The sequence below is a fragment of the Periophthalmus magnuspinnatus genome, chromosome 15, assembly GCF_009829125.3.
Source record: "Periophthalmus magnuspinnatus isolate fPerMag1 chromosome 15, fPerMag1.2.pri, whole genome shotgun sequence".
Lineage (NCBI taxonomy): Eukaryota > Metazoa > Chordata > Actinopteri > Gobiiformes > Gobiidae > Periophthalmus > Periophthalmus magnuspinnatus.
Genome location: NC_047140.1, coordinates 1005868 through 1021221, shown reverse-complemented (window position 1 = coordinate 1021221; position 15354 = coordinate 1005868). Strand labels below are relative to the sequence as shown.

Genomic DNA, 15354 nt, shown 5'->3' with positions numbered 1-15354 from the left:
CGTCACAAGTTTTGATACCATACTGTGTTAGCAGATAGTAGCAGCAGATGCCAGGTCCTACACCAAATATTAGAGTTCTGTGTGGGGGTGTGTGCATTGTACAAATGTGTTTAAGGATTGTGCTTTTAAAATGGTTTCAGCTATTTCGTTTAAGAAAAAGCCCAACCGGGGGCAGGAGCTGAGAATTAGCACATCAGCTGCATGCTCTGCTAGTAACTATGTATGACTACATTATCCCTGCCAAATAGGTAAATAAATAATACATTTAAAAAAGTTCTGATAGTGCACTTTTAACAAGAAATACAGAGTTTTATTTGTTTCCATAGCGTCTTGACTAAATTGAAAGTAATGTACCCTAAAATAAACTCTCTTCTTGAGCTCTCTGCGATGTGTGTACAAGTGAGTGTGTGCTTGTGTGCCTCACCTCATTGGCATACACCCAGTGACTGTCCTTGGATGCCAGGTTGGTCTCCACAGCCTGCAGTCGGGGGCAGAGAGAAAGGGAACACAGAATAGAGAGACAAATTTAAGTACAGGCAATTCATTGAGATTTAAGAAAAAGCCCAGGTGGGTGGTCCCCGAGGTACCGCTGCGCCCGGAGTGTAAATGAAAAGGTCTTTGACAGAGGGCGCCAGTTGCAAAAGGCCGAAGAGGAGAAATAAATTAAATGCATCTAAAGCCCACACAGCCCGGGGCTCACTGGGTCTACAACAGCACAGTCTTCTACCTGCTGGGGCCATTTAAGCACAGAGCCAATTCACTGTGACATTTTGCACTTGATTTAAGTAAGTAGGCAGCGGCGTTAACAAGAAGAAGTTCTATTTTGACAGTTATGGTTCCACTCGGCTCACCTAAAATGATCGTCGTAACAAGTGCATAACAATTACATAATGGAGAACACTTCTGCAACCAGCTGTGCTCAGATCTGACTGATTTAACAGCAATTAAATACAAAGATGCAAGTCATAAACATTAACTAAAGCATATGGGGTTTTTCTTTTTTTTTATGGGGGTCACACTCCAGAAATTAAAAACACAATGGCTGTATTACATGATATTTATTGATTAGAAATTACATTGAAATTGGCATAACACATATCTGACTCTATTTAAGTTGCGTTCATGGGACGTCACAAGTCTAGCTTCAAACTGAGGTAGAGGACAAGTCAGTTTTTCAGATGTGTTGATGGTTAATTGATATTTCTTTAATTACTGGGCCTTTCCACATGAAACAAAAATCTTCTTTGTGAACATAAATAAACAACAACTATGGCTTAAAGTGGTGCCATGATTCAACTCTAAAGACAACCCAAATGAGAGAGGTCATTTTGCGCTCTGATGGACAATCGTCTTGAGAGCCAAACTGCCAAATGATAAAACGTTGGCCTTCATGTTCAAGTAATTAAGAATAAATCAGCATGACAATTGTATCAGTAATATTTGAGCAGTGAGCCCTGAAGACAACCTCCATAGGTTCTTTTTCTTCTAAAGGACTTTTAATTGCTTCGGATGACCTTTCAAAGCCTTTGGGTGAGACAGTATGTAAAGGTGCACAATATGAGGCTCTTATACTACATTTACTTTGGTTCGAACATGTTGAGCTCTTAGGAACACAAGTAGATCATCAGAACCGTACATACTCCCTCTTTAAACCACGTCTGGGAGATTCCTTGTAGTCCTTTGATTCTGAACATCAGCAAGAAGAAAAGCGAACAACAAATGAACAAAGCATACCCTCTGCACCTGCACAAGATGTTCTGGGAGGGACCGGCTTTGTACATGCGTTTGATCACCCTCAGCTCGAGGGCATACTAGCATGGCAACAGTACTGTGCTTGCTAGCATTCTTACATAAACCATACTATATATGTGTTGAAGGAGTGTGTGGGTGTACATGTTCTGCGCCTGTCTCCCAAGCTCAGTGACCCTCCAGCTTTAAGTGCAGAGAAATTACACGAGTTACCATTGTGAAGTTTCACCCCCCGTCAGCAGATGGCACACGTTTGACACCTGCCACCTCTGATTCATACTCTGCAGCTAATTGCTATCATTATACCTCGTAAATGAATCCAACAGGCTATGAAGACAGATGTCTTAAGAACGTTGTAGCACATATCTGACACACCACGTCCCCGTCAATAATTTGTGGGTGTAGACGCAACTGGATATAACCTTGGATGAGCTCTGATTTGATTTTAATGCCCTATATGGTTTGTAGATCGATCTCGTCAAGCTTGCGCTGCTCCAGAATATTTACCTCCACGCTTCACATGTCTCGCCTCAGAGTGGACAAATTAAACTGGGAACATATGATGTTTAAACAATTTTGAAACAGGAATAAGCACGCCAGTGATATCTACAGAGATGGATAAGGTATGCATGATCGGAGAGCATTATGAGTGGGTATTAAAGGTATCCATTGCTTTGCCTGTAATGTTGGACAGTACAGCTTTTTTTACAGTGAGTGGGCTTCCCTCTCGGTCCCTCTCCACAGTTCTCATCTATAACTTGACCAAATGGCATCACCTGCTCGTCTTCATGGTGATGGGTAATTTTCCCCACCAGATAAGGGTACACAGTGCACCTTTAAAGGGCCCATGTTATAGTATTCTCTTTCTCTCTGTTATAAAATAGTTTCCTCATCACAAACAGACCTAGAATTGTGTTTTGTTTCATTCACACATGTTTAACACACAAATCCTGCATATTTAAACTGAGTTCTTCTCTCAAACTAAAAACACTCTGTTCCAGGTGTGATGTCATCATGTGGTAATACAGGAAGCGCTCCACTGTGTTAAACCCCACAAACCTTCGCCAAAATCATTGGGATCATTTTAGACCTGGAACTGCCAGTCTCTATTGAACTAAAGGTAATAGGAGCTGTTAACATGAAAACTATCATGACATCATAAAGTGGAACAGAGCATTTTAAGCTTTGGAGATGTAGACTAAAAATAAAGTGTTACTCAAACAATGGTGAATGAAACAAAACACAACTCCAGGTCTGTTTTAGAGGAGGGAACATAACATGGCTTAAAGCTCACAAGAGTCAGTTTTGTGTAATTTTTTTTTTTTCCTCATTTAAGTGACTTATTCCAGAATCAAGCAAAAGAAAGTGAATAGGGTAGTGGATTTTAATAAGTTAAAATTTAGTCCAACAACATTATAAAAACATTTCAGCCTTTACTTCCTGTCTCTGGTCTTTCATGAGACCTCATGTAACCCTCATTTAAAACTGGCAATTTACTTGTATTAAAAACATGAGTGACAGTTGGTTAATAATTCCCTTCCTCATATATTTAATGTTGTACTGAGTTTGCGTGTAACCTTCTATGATCTAGTCTTATCTAAAATTAATTACGCTGATCTCATTAGTGGTCGAAAATCTGAATTACTTCAACTGACTAATCATTAGTGTGTATGGAATATGTGTCCGACAGCGTCAAAACATGACTAGATGATCAATATGTGATGTCAACAGGAAATTTTGTGAGGTGATATGAGGCATATCACTACAAACGTTGCAACTAACCATTATTGTAGGAGTCAGCAATTATTTATTAATTAGTCACCTGGTCAAACCATAATGTCTTTAGTGCATTAAGAATTATTCATTATATGTTTAAACAAATAACGGTTGAAATATGGCAACTAGACTGAGAATATTTACAAAGTATTATTCATGAAAATCAGAAATTGATTTAATAATTGGGCTGTTTTTGTCATAAAAGGTGTTTTATTTTAACAGCATAATAAAAGTGTTTTAGAGTTTGTAAAGTAGAGTCAACAATAATTACGATTAATAAAAAGTCACATATACAGTGCCTTTCCACCTTCAAAACAGCACCACACACACATTCACACTCTACTGTGCGAAGACAGTAGAGCAAGGTGTGGAGTGGGGCAAGGTGGGCTAAGTGTCTTGCCCAAGGACACAACAACAGTTTTCATCTGTGGGACCTAGAATCACCGAATTTGTCACCGGTTCTGTTCATTATATTTATGGACAGAATTTCTAGGTGCAGCCAGGGGCCGGAGGGGGCCTGGTTTGGGAACCACAGGATTTCATCTCTGCTGTTTGCAGATGATGTTGTCCTGATGGCTTCTTCGAGCCAGGACCTGCAGCAGGCACTGGGGCGGTTTGCAGCCGAGTGTGAAGCGGCTGGGATGAGAATCAGCTCCTCCAAATCCGAGGCCATGGTTCTCGACCGGAAAAAGGTGGTTTGCTCTCTCCGGGTGGGTGGTGAGTCTCTGCCCCAAGTGGAGGAGTTCAAGTATCTCGGGGTCTTGTTCACAAGTGAGGGAAGGATGGAGCGGGAGATTGACAGGCGGATCGGTGCAGCGTCTGCAGTGATGCGGTCGCTGTATCGGTCCGTTGTGGTAAAGAAGGAGCTGAGCCGGAAGGCGAAGCTCTCGATTTACCGGTCAATCTACGTTCCTACCCTCACCTATGGTCATGAGCTTTGGGTAATGACCGAAAGGACAAGATCGCGGATACAAGCGGCTGAAATGGGTTTCCTCCGCAGAGTGGCCGGGCGCACCCTTAGGGATAGGGTGAGGAGCTCGGTCACACAGGAGGAGCTCGGAGTAGAGCCGCTGCTCCTACATGTTGAGAGGAACCAGCTGAGGTGGCTCAGGCATCTGCTCAGGATGCCTCCTGGACGCCTCCCTAGGGAGGTGTTCTGGGCATGTCCCACCGGGAGGAGGCCCCGGGGAAGACCCAGGACACGCTGGAGGGACTATGTCTCTCGGCTGGCCTGGGAACGCCTTGGGGTCCCACCGGAGGAGCTGGAGGACGTGTCCGGGGTGAGGGAAGTCTGGGAGTCCCTGCTTAGACTGCTGCCCCCGCGACCCGCCCCCGGATAAGCGGAAGAAAATGGATGGATGGATGGACCTAGAATCAAACCACCAAGCTGTGGGTCAGTGGATCCTCTCAACCAATGACCACTCTCAACCACTGTCACCCCTTACACACTTCATTCTTTGTGTCAGATGCCCTTCCTGAGTCAAACCCTTATTGATCATCGCTCACAAAAGTCCACTTCCTCATGTTAATACTGTATCGAGCCACAGCACATATGCAAGAATTGGGGCTCTGATAAAAAAGTGTTGTTTTGCTGTATACGTATGGGGCTGCTAGTGAGGGAGTTACATAACTGGCAGCTAATCATGAACTTTTCCCAGATTTATTAGGATAAAAATGTAAGATCGCAAGAACATGTGTTAAAATAAATCAGTTTTGAACTGTGCTATTACTTTACACCATTTCCCACCAGCGTCGAGCGGAACTTTCAACCTTGTAAGCAAAAACACTAACAACCAATCTTGGCAGACAAAGCCGAATACCTCTGGGGCCTTCTGTAATCCATACGGCTGCTCAAACATTAGCGGAATCCCTTTACATATGAGTAATGCATTAATTCACATTATGATAATATCCCTTTCCACGCCGGATGCTAACAGACAATGGAAAGTGTTTTGTGCCTTCTAGAACAACCTTGAAACTGAAAAGAGTTGACAGCTCCTTCAACTGCACTGCATTGTTCCAGACCCTCACTGTCATATCGCATAATAATAAAAAACAATGCCAGGGCCCTCTAGTGTACGGGTTGGTTAATGCGGACCAGCTGTGGCGCTTTGTACAGCCCTGGGCATGGCAGATACCAGTGCATGAAACGCCCGGGAGGTAGTCAACAGAGCGCGCTAACACTGACGACTTGAGTCACTTGAGCAGCACAAAGCCTTGTTAAGCACAGCTCTGTTTGTGATGGGTGTTTAACCTCGCTTTGTGCTTCTGCCTGCTGCAGTGGAGTGCGTTGTGTGCCTGAAAGCCTCTGGTATTTAAGGGGGACAAAGGAGGAGGAGATGCTGGGGGAAGTGAGGTTTGAGCTGGGAATATTTGGTTATATTGTTGCCAAAAAAAGATAACAGAAACCCAGAATTACACTGTTTTTAATTGTAGGTTATGACGCTGCAAATCTGATGAAAACACTGTTTTTAATTGTAGGTTATGACGCTTTGAAACTGATGAACCACCAATGGAGAACTGTGCAACTATTAAAATAATTAATGTATTTAGTGCATATCCCAAAACGTTTACACTGCACTGTTATTCTGCACAAGCGAGTAGAATAGCAAAAATTATATTTAAGTAAAAGTACTGTCATTTCAAATCAACATATTACTAAAGTAAAAGTACAAAGTTCAAGTGAATTTTAATTGGAAGGACAAAACATTAAAGAGCCCATTTTACACTATTTTTTGTTATAATGCCATTTTCTCATCACAAACAAACCTGGAGTTGTGTTTTGTTTCATTCACAAATGTTTAACACACAAACCCTGCAGGTTTGGGCTCTTTTCCACCTTGTGATGTTATGTGGTAATACAGGATGTGATCCACTGTGTTTTTAAACTCCACACACCTTCACTAGAATCATTTGGTTCACTTCAGCCATGGAATACTGAATTAAGGGAAAAGGAGCTATTTAACTACCACTAGATGACAGCACAATAACTCCAGGTATGTTTTTGAGGAGGTAACATTATAACACGGCTTAAAGGTCACAAGAATCCAGTTGGTGTAAAATAAGACCTTTAAATGAACAAAAAACCTTTACTCAAGAAAAGTGGTTAAGGTACAATTTATTGTCCCCATAGAGAAATATGTCCACCCCTTTTAATGCGTGGAAGAAACCCGCCCATACACGGCGATAACATGCAAAGCCCACACAGCAGGAGTCACACCTGGAACCTTCCTGCCTCGAGGTTATATAAATGGACAACTATAGCTTTTTTACAATAAGGCAATATAAGGAAAAGCACTAACATGATCATTTTACTGTTAATATACAGAAATGTACTTGAGCATGTCAGCCATGTCCAAATTCGCCAAATGCACCGTTCGAAGAACCCTTCGAAGTATCCTTCGAAGTGCCATTCAAAGTACCGTTCAAAGTCCCGTTCAAAGTCCCGTTTGAAGTACCCAGCCAACAAAGAATACCCCTTCGTGTAGCCGCCTTCGTGCTGAAAGGGCACACGGAGCATACTTCAACCGCTGTCTGCGCGCTTATGTTACATCACTGAAATAATTACAGTTTTATTTTTTATTATTTATTATTTAATAGAAAAAGAGTTAAGGTATCGTTGTTGCTGCTGTTTATTTCTGTTCAGAATGAATCTTTCCCTTTGAATATCAAAAGAGAAATATAAGGTTACAGGTGATTATTTATTTATTTTTTTTCCCCAATTGTAGCAGCTATATGATATTAAGAAAATATACCTTGTTAAAACGTTATAACAGATAGAGGTAACCAATATCATTTTTACATTCATACTCCAGAGAACATAGATTTTTTTTTTTTTTTTTTATAATTGCATTTGATGGTTCAGTATTTGGGCCAAGTTTAATTTGATCCGTGGCTAAACCACTTTAATGTCACTAGAGGGCGCTTCCAGTTTCTTATTATTGCAATAGCCATTTCTAATGATAATAACGTATTATTATTTGTATTGTCTAGGAATAACTGCACATTCCTTTATTCAATGTAACTTTTTTTCCCCCTCCAAACCAGCCCAGAACATACAAAATAAACCTGACTGTGCCAGTGCTGGAAAGATTTTTTAATCATCAAACACATGGCCAGTACACATCTTATTCAGATTTAACAGTTTCATTTAGCAACAGTTTCATGTTGTACTGTTGTAGGTGAGGTAAACCAGTACGATCATTTGAATGTGTAGTGCATAGCGTACTCCATTTTCTTCTCTTTTTTAGGTAGGCGTGGTGCATGATGGGATATAGCAGTGCGTGTAGTGTGCTCGGATGAACGCTTTCGCTACGGTTAATCTCCATGGAAACGCAGGGCACATTTTCGATCGCATTCGTCGGGTGCATTGAAATAGGACAGCATTTGTCACGTCGGAAGTTAAGTAGGCCCTTAAATGTACTGTTCGAGGGGTAGTTCGAACAGTGCATTTGACAAATTGGGACACGGCTTGCATTTTCATGGAGATCAGCCGTGAACGAAGCCTGCATCCAAGCACACTTCGCACACTGCTATATCCCATTATGCATCGTGCGTGACTTCTTCTACGGGAAAAACAAGGTATATTTTCTTAAAGTGATACTAGCTACAATTGGGAAGAAATCACCTATAACGTTATATTTGCCTATTGATATTCAAAGGAAAGATTAATTAATTAAAGCCTGTGACAATGATACCTTGACTCTTCTTCTTTGAAATAATAAAGACTTAAAAATAAAACTCTAAGCCCCGCCCTGCTCCTCTTGCTAAGCTCCTCCCTATTCATCTTGCTAATGCCTTATTCCTTTTACTAGGCTCCCGGCTGCTGTTACAAGGGCCTTCAAACCATTCATCTCCCGTATTCTATCATTTCTGACCTGGCACTCCACAGATCCCAACTATGACATTGTATCATATAAAAAATATTTAAAAAAAACAGTAGGGGGTGTACACTTCAGACTTTTTGTTTTTTCAATGCCTGACTTGCATTTATGATTTATGCATATAAAATCAAATTTGTGTATGTATATATGTGTAAAAACATATTTTATGTTTGTGATCTGAATTTGTGGATTGGCTAATTTGTACATTCTTCACCAAAGTTTGTGAAACAAACTTTACACATTCCATGAAAAATCTGTGCATAGCTCTCTGATTTATTCTTTGATTTGGAGTTACCACACATAGCACATATATACATATACAAATGATGCATTGTGGGGAAAAACTGAAATTTAGAATTTTTTATTTATTTATTTTTTTTTTTGCTGCATCAATAATTTAATATGACACATTTTCATCCCCACAGGCTGCATACCCTACTCTGCTGTTAAGTGCCTTATCCCGTGTGTGATACGCTCCTTGAACCTGATTATTATTTTTTTTTTCAAATAGAAACAGCCAACAAACAAGATGCTGTGGGATACAGTAGGGGGTGTGCGCTTCCCCTACTGTCTGACAAAACTATGTAAACCGCCAACAAAACGGGTCACTACACCATCATGTGACACTTCTGAAAATGTCCCTAAACTACATATATACATATATGTATTAGTTATTATTCTGTAGTTGTGTTGTAAATAGTGTGGTTCCTGTGTTTTAGTGTGAAACAAAAAAGAAAAGAAAAGAAAAATGAAAGAAATCTGCATAAATATGACAGATGTTAAGTATAGTGCTGTATGTATTAGTTATCATTCTGTTATTTCTGTTGTAAATAGCATGTAAATAGTGTGGTTCCTGTGCTTTAGTGTTAAACAAAAAAAAAAAAAAACATACATAAAATGTTAGGGATCAGATATTTTGTTTTATGTTCCTTCCCTTATTGTATTTGTTCCCATAGAGCTGGTGGTGAGGAGGGCTCCTCCTGCAGTAGACCAGACCAAGCTCCCCCAGGCAGAGATGGAGAAAGAGAGATGCAAATAGACCAGTGCTGTCCCTATCTCTCCCCAAAACAAAAAAGAAAGAAATATAGATCAACTTACTACAAAAAATTACTTTAATAACATTGTTTTTTTAATCTGTAACAGAAAATATGTAAAATGCATCAATTTCCCTGAAATTAATAAAAAAAATGTATCCTTATTTAAACTATACACATTTTTAACCAACTAATTGAACCATTTGATACTGAAAAAATGCAATATAATTAAATAAATATCAAATGAATAAATTCAAATTAAATAATATTAAATTAATACATTAAAGTTAAGTAAATAGCAAAATAATACATTAAAATAAAATGTGTTCAAAAGAATATGTTCAGATGATTCACCAACCAAGCAAAAATAACAAACAAATTAATCTTTCAAATAAAATTCTTGAAGCACACATGTTGTTTTTGTGATTCTTGCCAAATGCCAATTGAGAGAATACTTGAAATAAGGTTATTTAAAATAAAGTTCACAGTTTTTGTTCTTTGTGTTCAATGCAATTTGTTCTGTGGAATAGTTCTTGTGAAATATATAGAAAAGTTACAAACTAATAATACATTAACTTAACCATTAATCATTACACGGTTTTCCTGATTAAGAGGTCACTATTGTATCATTTGTGTACACTGCACATAGGGCCTTTATGTGTGGAGTTTGCATGTTTCTCCCTGTGTCTTGGAGGGTTTCAATGAACAACACACTAAACTTTGAGGTGAGAGAATTGTCGTTTTGTTCAAAATGATAAGTGACCAATTACTAACTTTGTTTCACACACCACTGAAATAAACAAATCTGATTGCACGGTAGTAAGACTAAGATATCCTGTTTAAAAATACAGTGGTGTATAGTGTGGATTTGCCAGGTGACTAGTTAGTAGTAATTCCATAGTTTGCACAACACCCTTGAGGTCATCACTCATTACTCTGGCATTTGTCCTCTGTTTGGTTAGAAGGTGGTTAATTTACCCATAATGCACCACAATAACTTTGAAGAAGCATATATATTGCCTCTGAATATATTTAAGTTTATTAGGCTAAAAACTAAAACAAGGTGAGATACAAAAAACAAAAACAAAAAATCTTATATTTTGCTATATCAATTTAAAACTTGTTTACTTACATCATAATACCTACATAATTCAAGTTTTTCATCTGTTAATATTTTCCCATAAAATATAAAGGCCACATAAATAATTCAATAATCCTAAATAAAAAAAAATAAATAAAAAAGATCCTGATTTAAATGTATCCCTTTATTTTGTTGACATAGGCCTATCAGGGAATTTTGGACATTTTTAGAAATATATATATATATATATATATATATTTTTTTTAAATGCCTGGGATCCACAATAAACACTTCCCAATACTTCAGAAAGATGTGATTGACCATCGGTCAATCTCCATTTTCAGAGGGGCGTGAATTACAGGTGGACAAGAAATCGGGTGCATTGAAGGACACAAGGCTTGTCCCATTCATGCACCCGACGAATGCAGCCGACAAATGTGCCCTGCGTTTTCACAGAGATTTGCCGTGAATTAAGTGTGCATCTGAGCACACTTCGTGCACTGCTATATCCCATCATGCACCACCTGTGACTTCTATGGGAGAAACAAGGTATATTTTCTTAAAGTTATGTAATACTAGCTACAACTGGGAAGAAATCACCTATAACGTTATATTTGCCTATTGATATTCAAAGGGAAAGACTAATTCCTTACTTCCTTCAATTTAAAAAGAAATAAATGCCTATGACGATGACGCCTTGACTCTGCTTCTATGAAATAATAAAGAATTAAAAATTACACTGTAATTATTTTATTATTTTGTGTCCATTTTACACCTTTAGGTAATCAGTCAATAACCATCATGGTTGCTAGGCGACGTAACGTAAGCGGCGTAACGTAAGCGCACAGACAGTGGTTGAAGTAGGCTCTGTGGCGTAGGCCTGTCCCATTTCGTGACGATGGCGGCTGCACAGAAGAGTACCCTTCATTGGCTGGGTACTTCGAACAGTACTTGGAAATGTGCATTTGTCGAATTGGGACGCGGGCTATACACTCACCTAAAGGATTATTAGGAACACCTGTTCAATTTCTCCTTAATGCAATTATCTAATCAACCAATCACATGGCAGTTGCTTCAATGCATTTAGGGGTGTGGTCCTGGTCAAGACAATCTCCTGAACTCCAAACTGAATGTCAGAATGGGAAAGAAAGGTCATTTAAGCAATTTTGAGTGTGGCATGGTTGTTGGTGCCAGACGAGCCGGTCTGAGTATTTCACAATCTGCTCAGTTACTGGGATTTTCACGCACAACCATTTCTAGGGTTTACAAAGAATGGTGTGAAAAGGGAAAAAAAAAAACATCTAGTATGCAGCAGTCCTGTGGGCGAAAATGCCTTGTTGATGCTAGAGGTCAGAGGAGAATGGGCCGAGTGATTCAAGCTGATAGAAGAACAAAGTTGACTGAAATAACTCGTTTACAACTGAGGAATGCAGGAATGCATATAAACAGAATGAGAACATGGATCCATCATGCCTTGTTAGCACTGTGCAGGCTGGTGGTGGTGGTGTAATGGTGTGGGGGATGTTTTCTTGGCACACTTTAGGTCCCTTAGTGCCAATTGGGCATCGTTTAAATGCCACGGGCTACCTGAACATTGTTTCTGACCATGTCCATCCCTTCATGACCACCATGTACCCATCCTCTGATGGCTACTTCCAGCAGGATAATGCACCATGTCATAAAGCTCGAATCATTTCAAATTGGTTTCTTGAACATGACAATGAGTTCACTGAACTACAATGGCCCCCACAGTCACCAGATCTCAACCCGATAGAGCATCTTTGGGATGTGGTGGAACGGGAGCTTCGTGCCCTGGATGTGCATCTCACAAATCTCCATCAACTGCAAGATGACCAACATTTCTAAAGAATGCCTTCAGCACCTTGTTGAATCAATGCCACATAGAATTAAGGCAGTTCTGAAGGCAAAATGGGGTCAAACACCGTATTAGTATGGTGTTCCTAATAATCCTTCAGGTGAGTGTATATATATGGACAACTTCATCTTTTTACAATAAGGCAATATAAGGAAAAGCACTAACATGATCAGAGTTTTTATTATGGTAAACCACTTAGAGAAAGCAATTTTATTTCAGCGTGGTCTGGCTGTAACAGGAGGCATATTTTTACTGTTAATATACACAAATGCACTTGAGCATGTTGTAATGCGATAGCGTGGTGCTTTAAATTGCAAAGTGGGTGTAATTCCTAAAAACCCAACATAATACAAGTTCTTTTGAATAACGTTTTAAAAAGGATATTTTTTTTGCACAGAGCCATGCCCACTGAGATCAAAGAAATATGACAGTTGTTCTACTGTTTACACTGCGCAGCTGATTAGAATTCAGGGCCAGCTACAATTAACCACAAAAGCCTCTTGTGCTTAACTCCGGCTGCTCCATTATTTTGCCCAATCAGCCCTTTGTCAGCTATCGTCACCTTTTCCAATTCTGCCATAAGCACAGGTTCTCCCCTTTGCCCAAAATGTATCACAGCAAAGCCTTAAAAGCCCATATGAGACCTAAACGTTATCGACAGAGCGGCAGATTCATTTAGCCTTTGTGTGTTATTCTTTTTTATTCAATCCAAATAAAATGATGTAACATTGAAACTGGGGAGAGCAATGCCGTGTTTTGGTTTTAAAAAAATAAAATGAAATAAATTGGTGGGGGCTTGGAGTGTCATCTAAGGAATTTTCAAAAGGGGTGCTGGCAGTGATGTTGGTGAGCAGAAACTACGACTCCGAGCGTGTTCCTTTACAGTTTGTACAACCCACAAAGGGAGCCAGGCCAATGCCAAGTCCAATTTCAAGAGCGTAACAGTTGAGAATGGAGGGATGGGGTTGTGTTAGAGGCGTGGAAATGATGGAGGGCTTCAAACCAACAGAAGAGGAGCAATATAGAGTCTGTCTGAGCGCGACCAATACACTGTCTGTGTTATTAGAGTAAATGCATTTATGTGCTGCTTTTTTGTGTGAGCATTTTAACAGAATGTAAGCAGTAAGAATTTGGATAGAGATCTGTGGGATGACTCACCTGCAGTTATGCTAGTAAAAATCTGCAAATGTTTATCATAATTTATCTCTTAAATAGCTTCACTTAAAGCCCCAATATAACACATTTTCATTTTGGGTTGTTCTTCTCACTTGGCCTGGAGGAGTGCTTGTCTCCATGAAAATGTTGTTTCTTTGCCTACAATATCCCACAGTAGAGCATAAAACTTATCTGTCTCTATGGAGAATGTTCCGAAGTATGGTTTCAACTTTCTGTTTCCATGGAATCATGCAGGTGATGTGCCACCTACAGAAAGTTACATGCTGTACTTTGAAGAATAATATGTAAAATAACAAAATCAAGTGTAATACATAATAAGTATAATACATAGACACATACATAAACACTCTCCTGGCAGCAATAAAAGTTGAGTTGATGGGGGTAGACTGTGCAGTGTTTGTATAAAATTTATAATAACATCTTTATGCATGACTTTCACTTTCTTTTATCATTATTTATACAGGGAGAGCCCAATGAGAGCGCTCAGACTCTCCTTTTCATGGGCGCCCTGTTTAAAATAGAAACAAATACAAAACAAATAAGTACATAAGTCCATTTAAAACATTAAAACAGGAGCAGGTGTGAGTATAAATGTTTATCTCCACATTATTAAAGTGCTGCAGTGGCTCCAGTGTCTCCAGTTTTACATGTTCTTCAAATGTATCCATTTTTGTGAAGCAAAATAACCAAAAGCTTTTCTTCACATTTCAGTTCTAGTGCTGCCAGTTTTTAACCTTAGACATGAGATCTCATATTAAAAGTTCCCGTATCAAAGTTCAACAAACAAGTGAGATATTGAGTGAGTCTGTCGTCGTAGTCTCGTATAAAAACATTTTGTACAGTGTTGTTCTTCTGACAGATAGAAATGGCCAACCTACTTTTTTGAACAGTGATGGGTTTTAAATTCACTAGTTATGAGTGTTTTTAAAGGTTTCCTAAAAAGAGGCTGAAGTCTGATTGTGGATTATATCTCCATAATCCAGTACATAGAGAAAGGCAGTTTGAACAATATCTTTTCTGTAATTCAATTCGAGACAAGACTTGTCAGACATCATTACTCTCAAACCTCTATATTGTAGGTTTCCACACGGGACCTAATAAACAGTTGGTTAAATAACGTGGCGACGGATTAAAGAATAAACTGAAATGTGACTGATTAAATTCATTGTGGTGTCTGTGATTACAGAAGACTTAATCCCAGGTTTTAATTTCATCTGGAGTGTCATCTGTAAAACTATCACACATCTGTTTAGGTTAATAAGACACTTAAAGAACGGCATTATGAGGGCCATGTAATTAAAATCATCATTTACATGATCATTACTGAGGCACAATGGTTACACATTTATGCTGCTGGCAGTGGTGGAACAAGGTAAAAGTAGTACAGTACTGTACTTACACGCAACTGAGGTATCTGTACTTTATTTAAGTACATTTTGGATACTTTTTACTGCAATTCAGTGCATTTGAGAACAGTATCTCTACTTTCTACTACACGATATTTTTGAACAGGACTGAAATGTAAAAGTATCATTTAATCATCATTATCATTTCATTATTGTGTGAGACCTGTTGAAAAGGCTGAGGGTTTACTTTGAACATGTTTGTAATTTGAACAAAAATATATAAATAAAAACATATAGAAAAAAAAACAAAAAAAACAACAGATTTTTGTTGAACAAAATTCAGCACAATTCACTAAAAGTATTAAAGTAGCTGTACTAGAGTATTTTTTGCCCCTGTTTCTGTACTTTTAACAAGAAAATTGAGTACTTCTTC

At 38.9% G+C, this 15354-nt stretch overlaps 1 protein-coding gene across 2 annotated transcripts in view; it reads right to left on the bottom strand.

Annotated features, from left to right (window-relative positions):
* Positions 1 to 15354, bottom strand: part of grid1a (glutamate receptor, ionotropic, delta 1a) — a 429424-nt gene that overhangs the window by 91652 nt on the left and 322418 nt on the right. For both annotated transcript variants that reach the window (XM_033979576.2, XM_055227265.1), the window contains one exon: positions 425 to 478. In XM_033979576.2, the coding sequence (XP_033835467.1) occupies positions 425 to 478 (54 nt within the window). The remainder of the gene's footprint in view (positions 1 to 424; positions 479 to 15354) is intronic.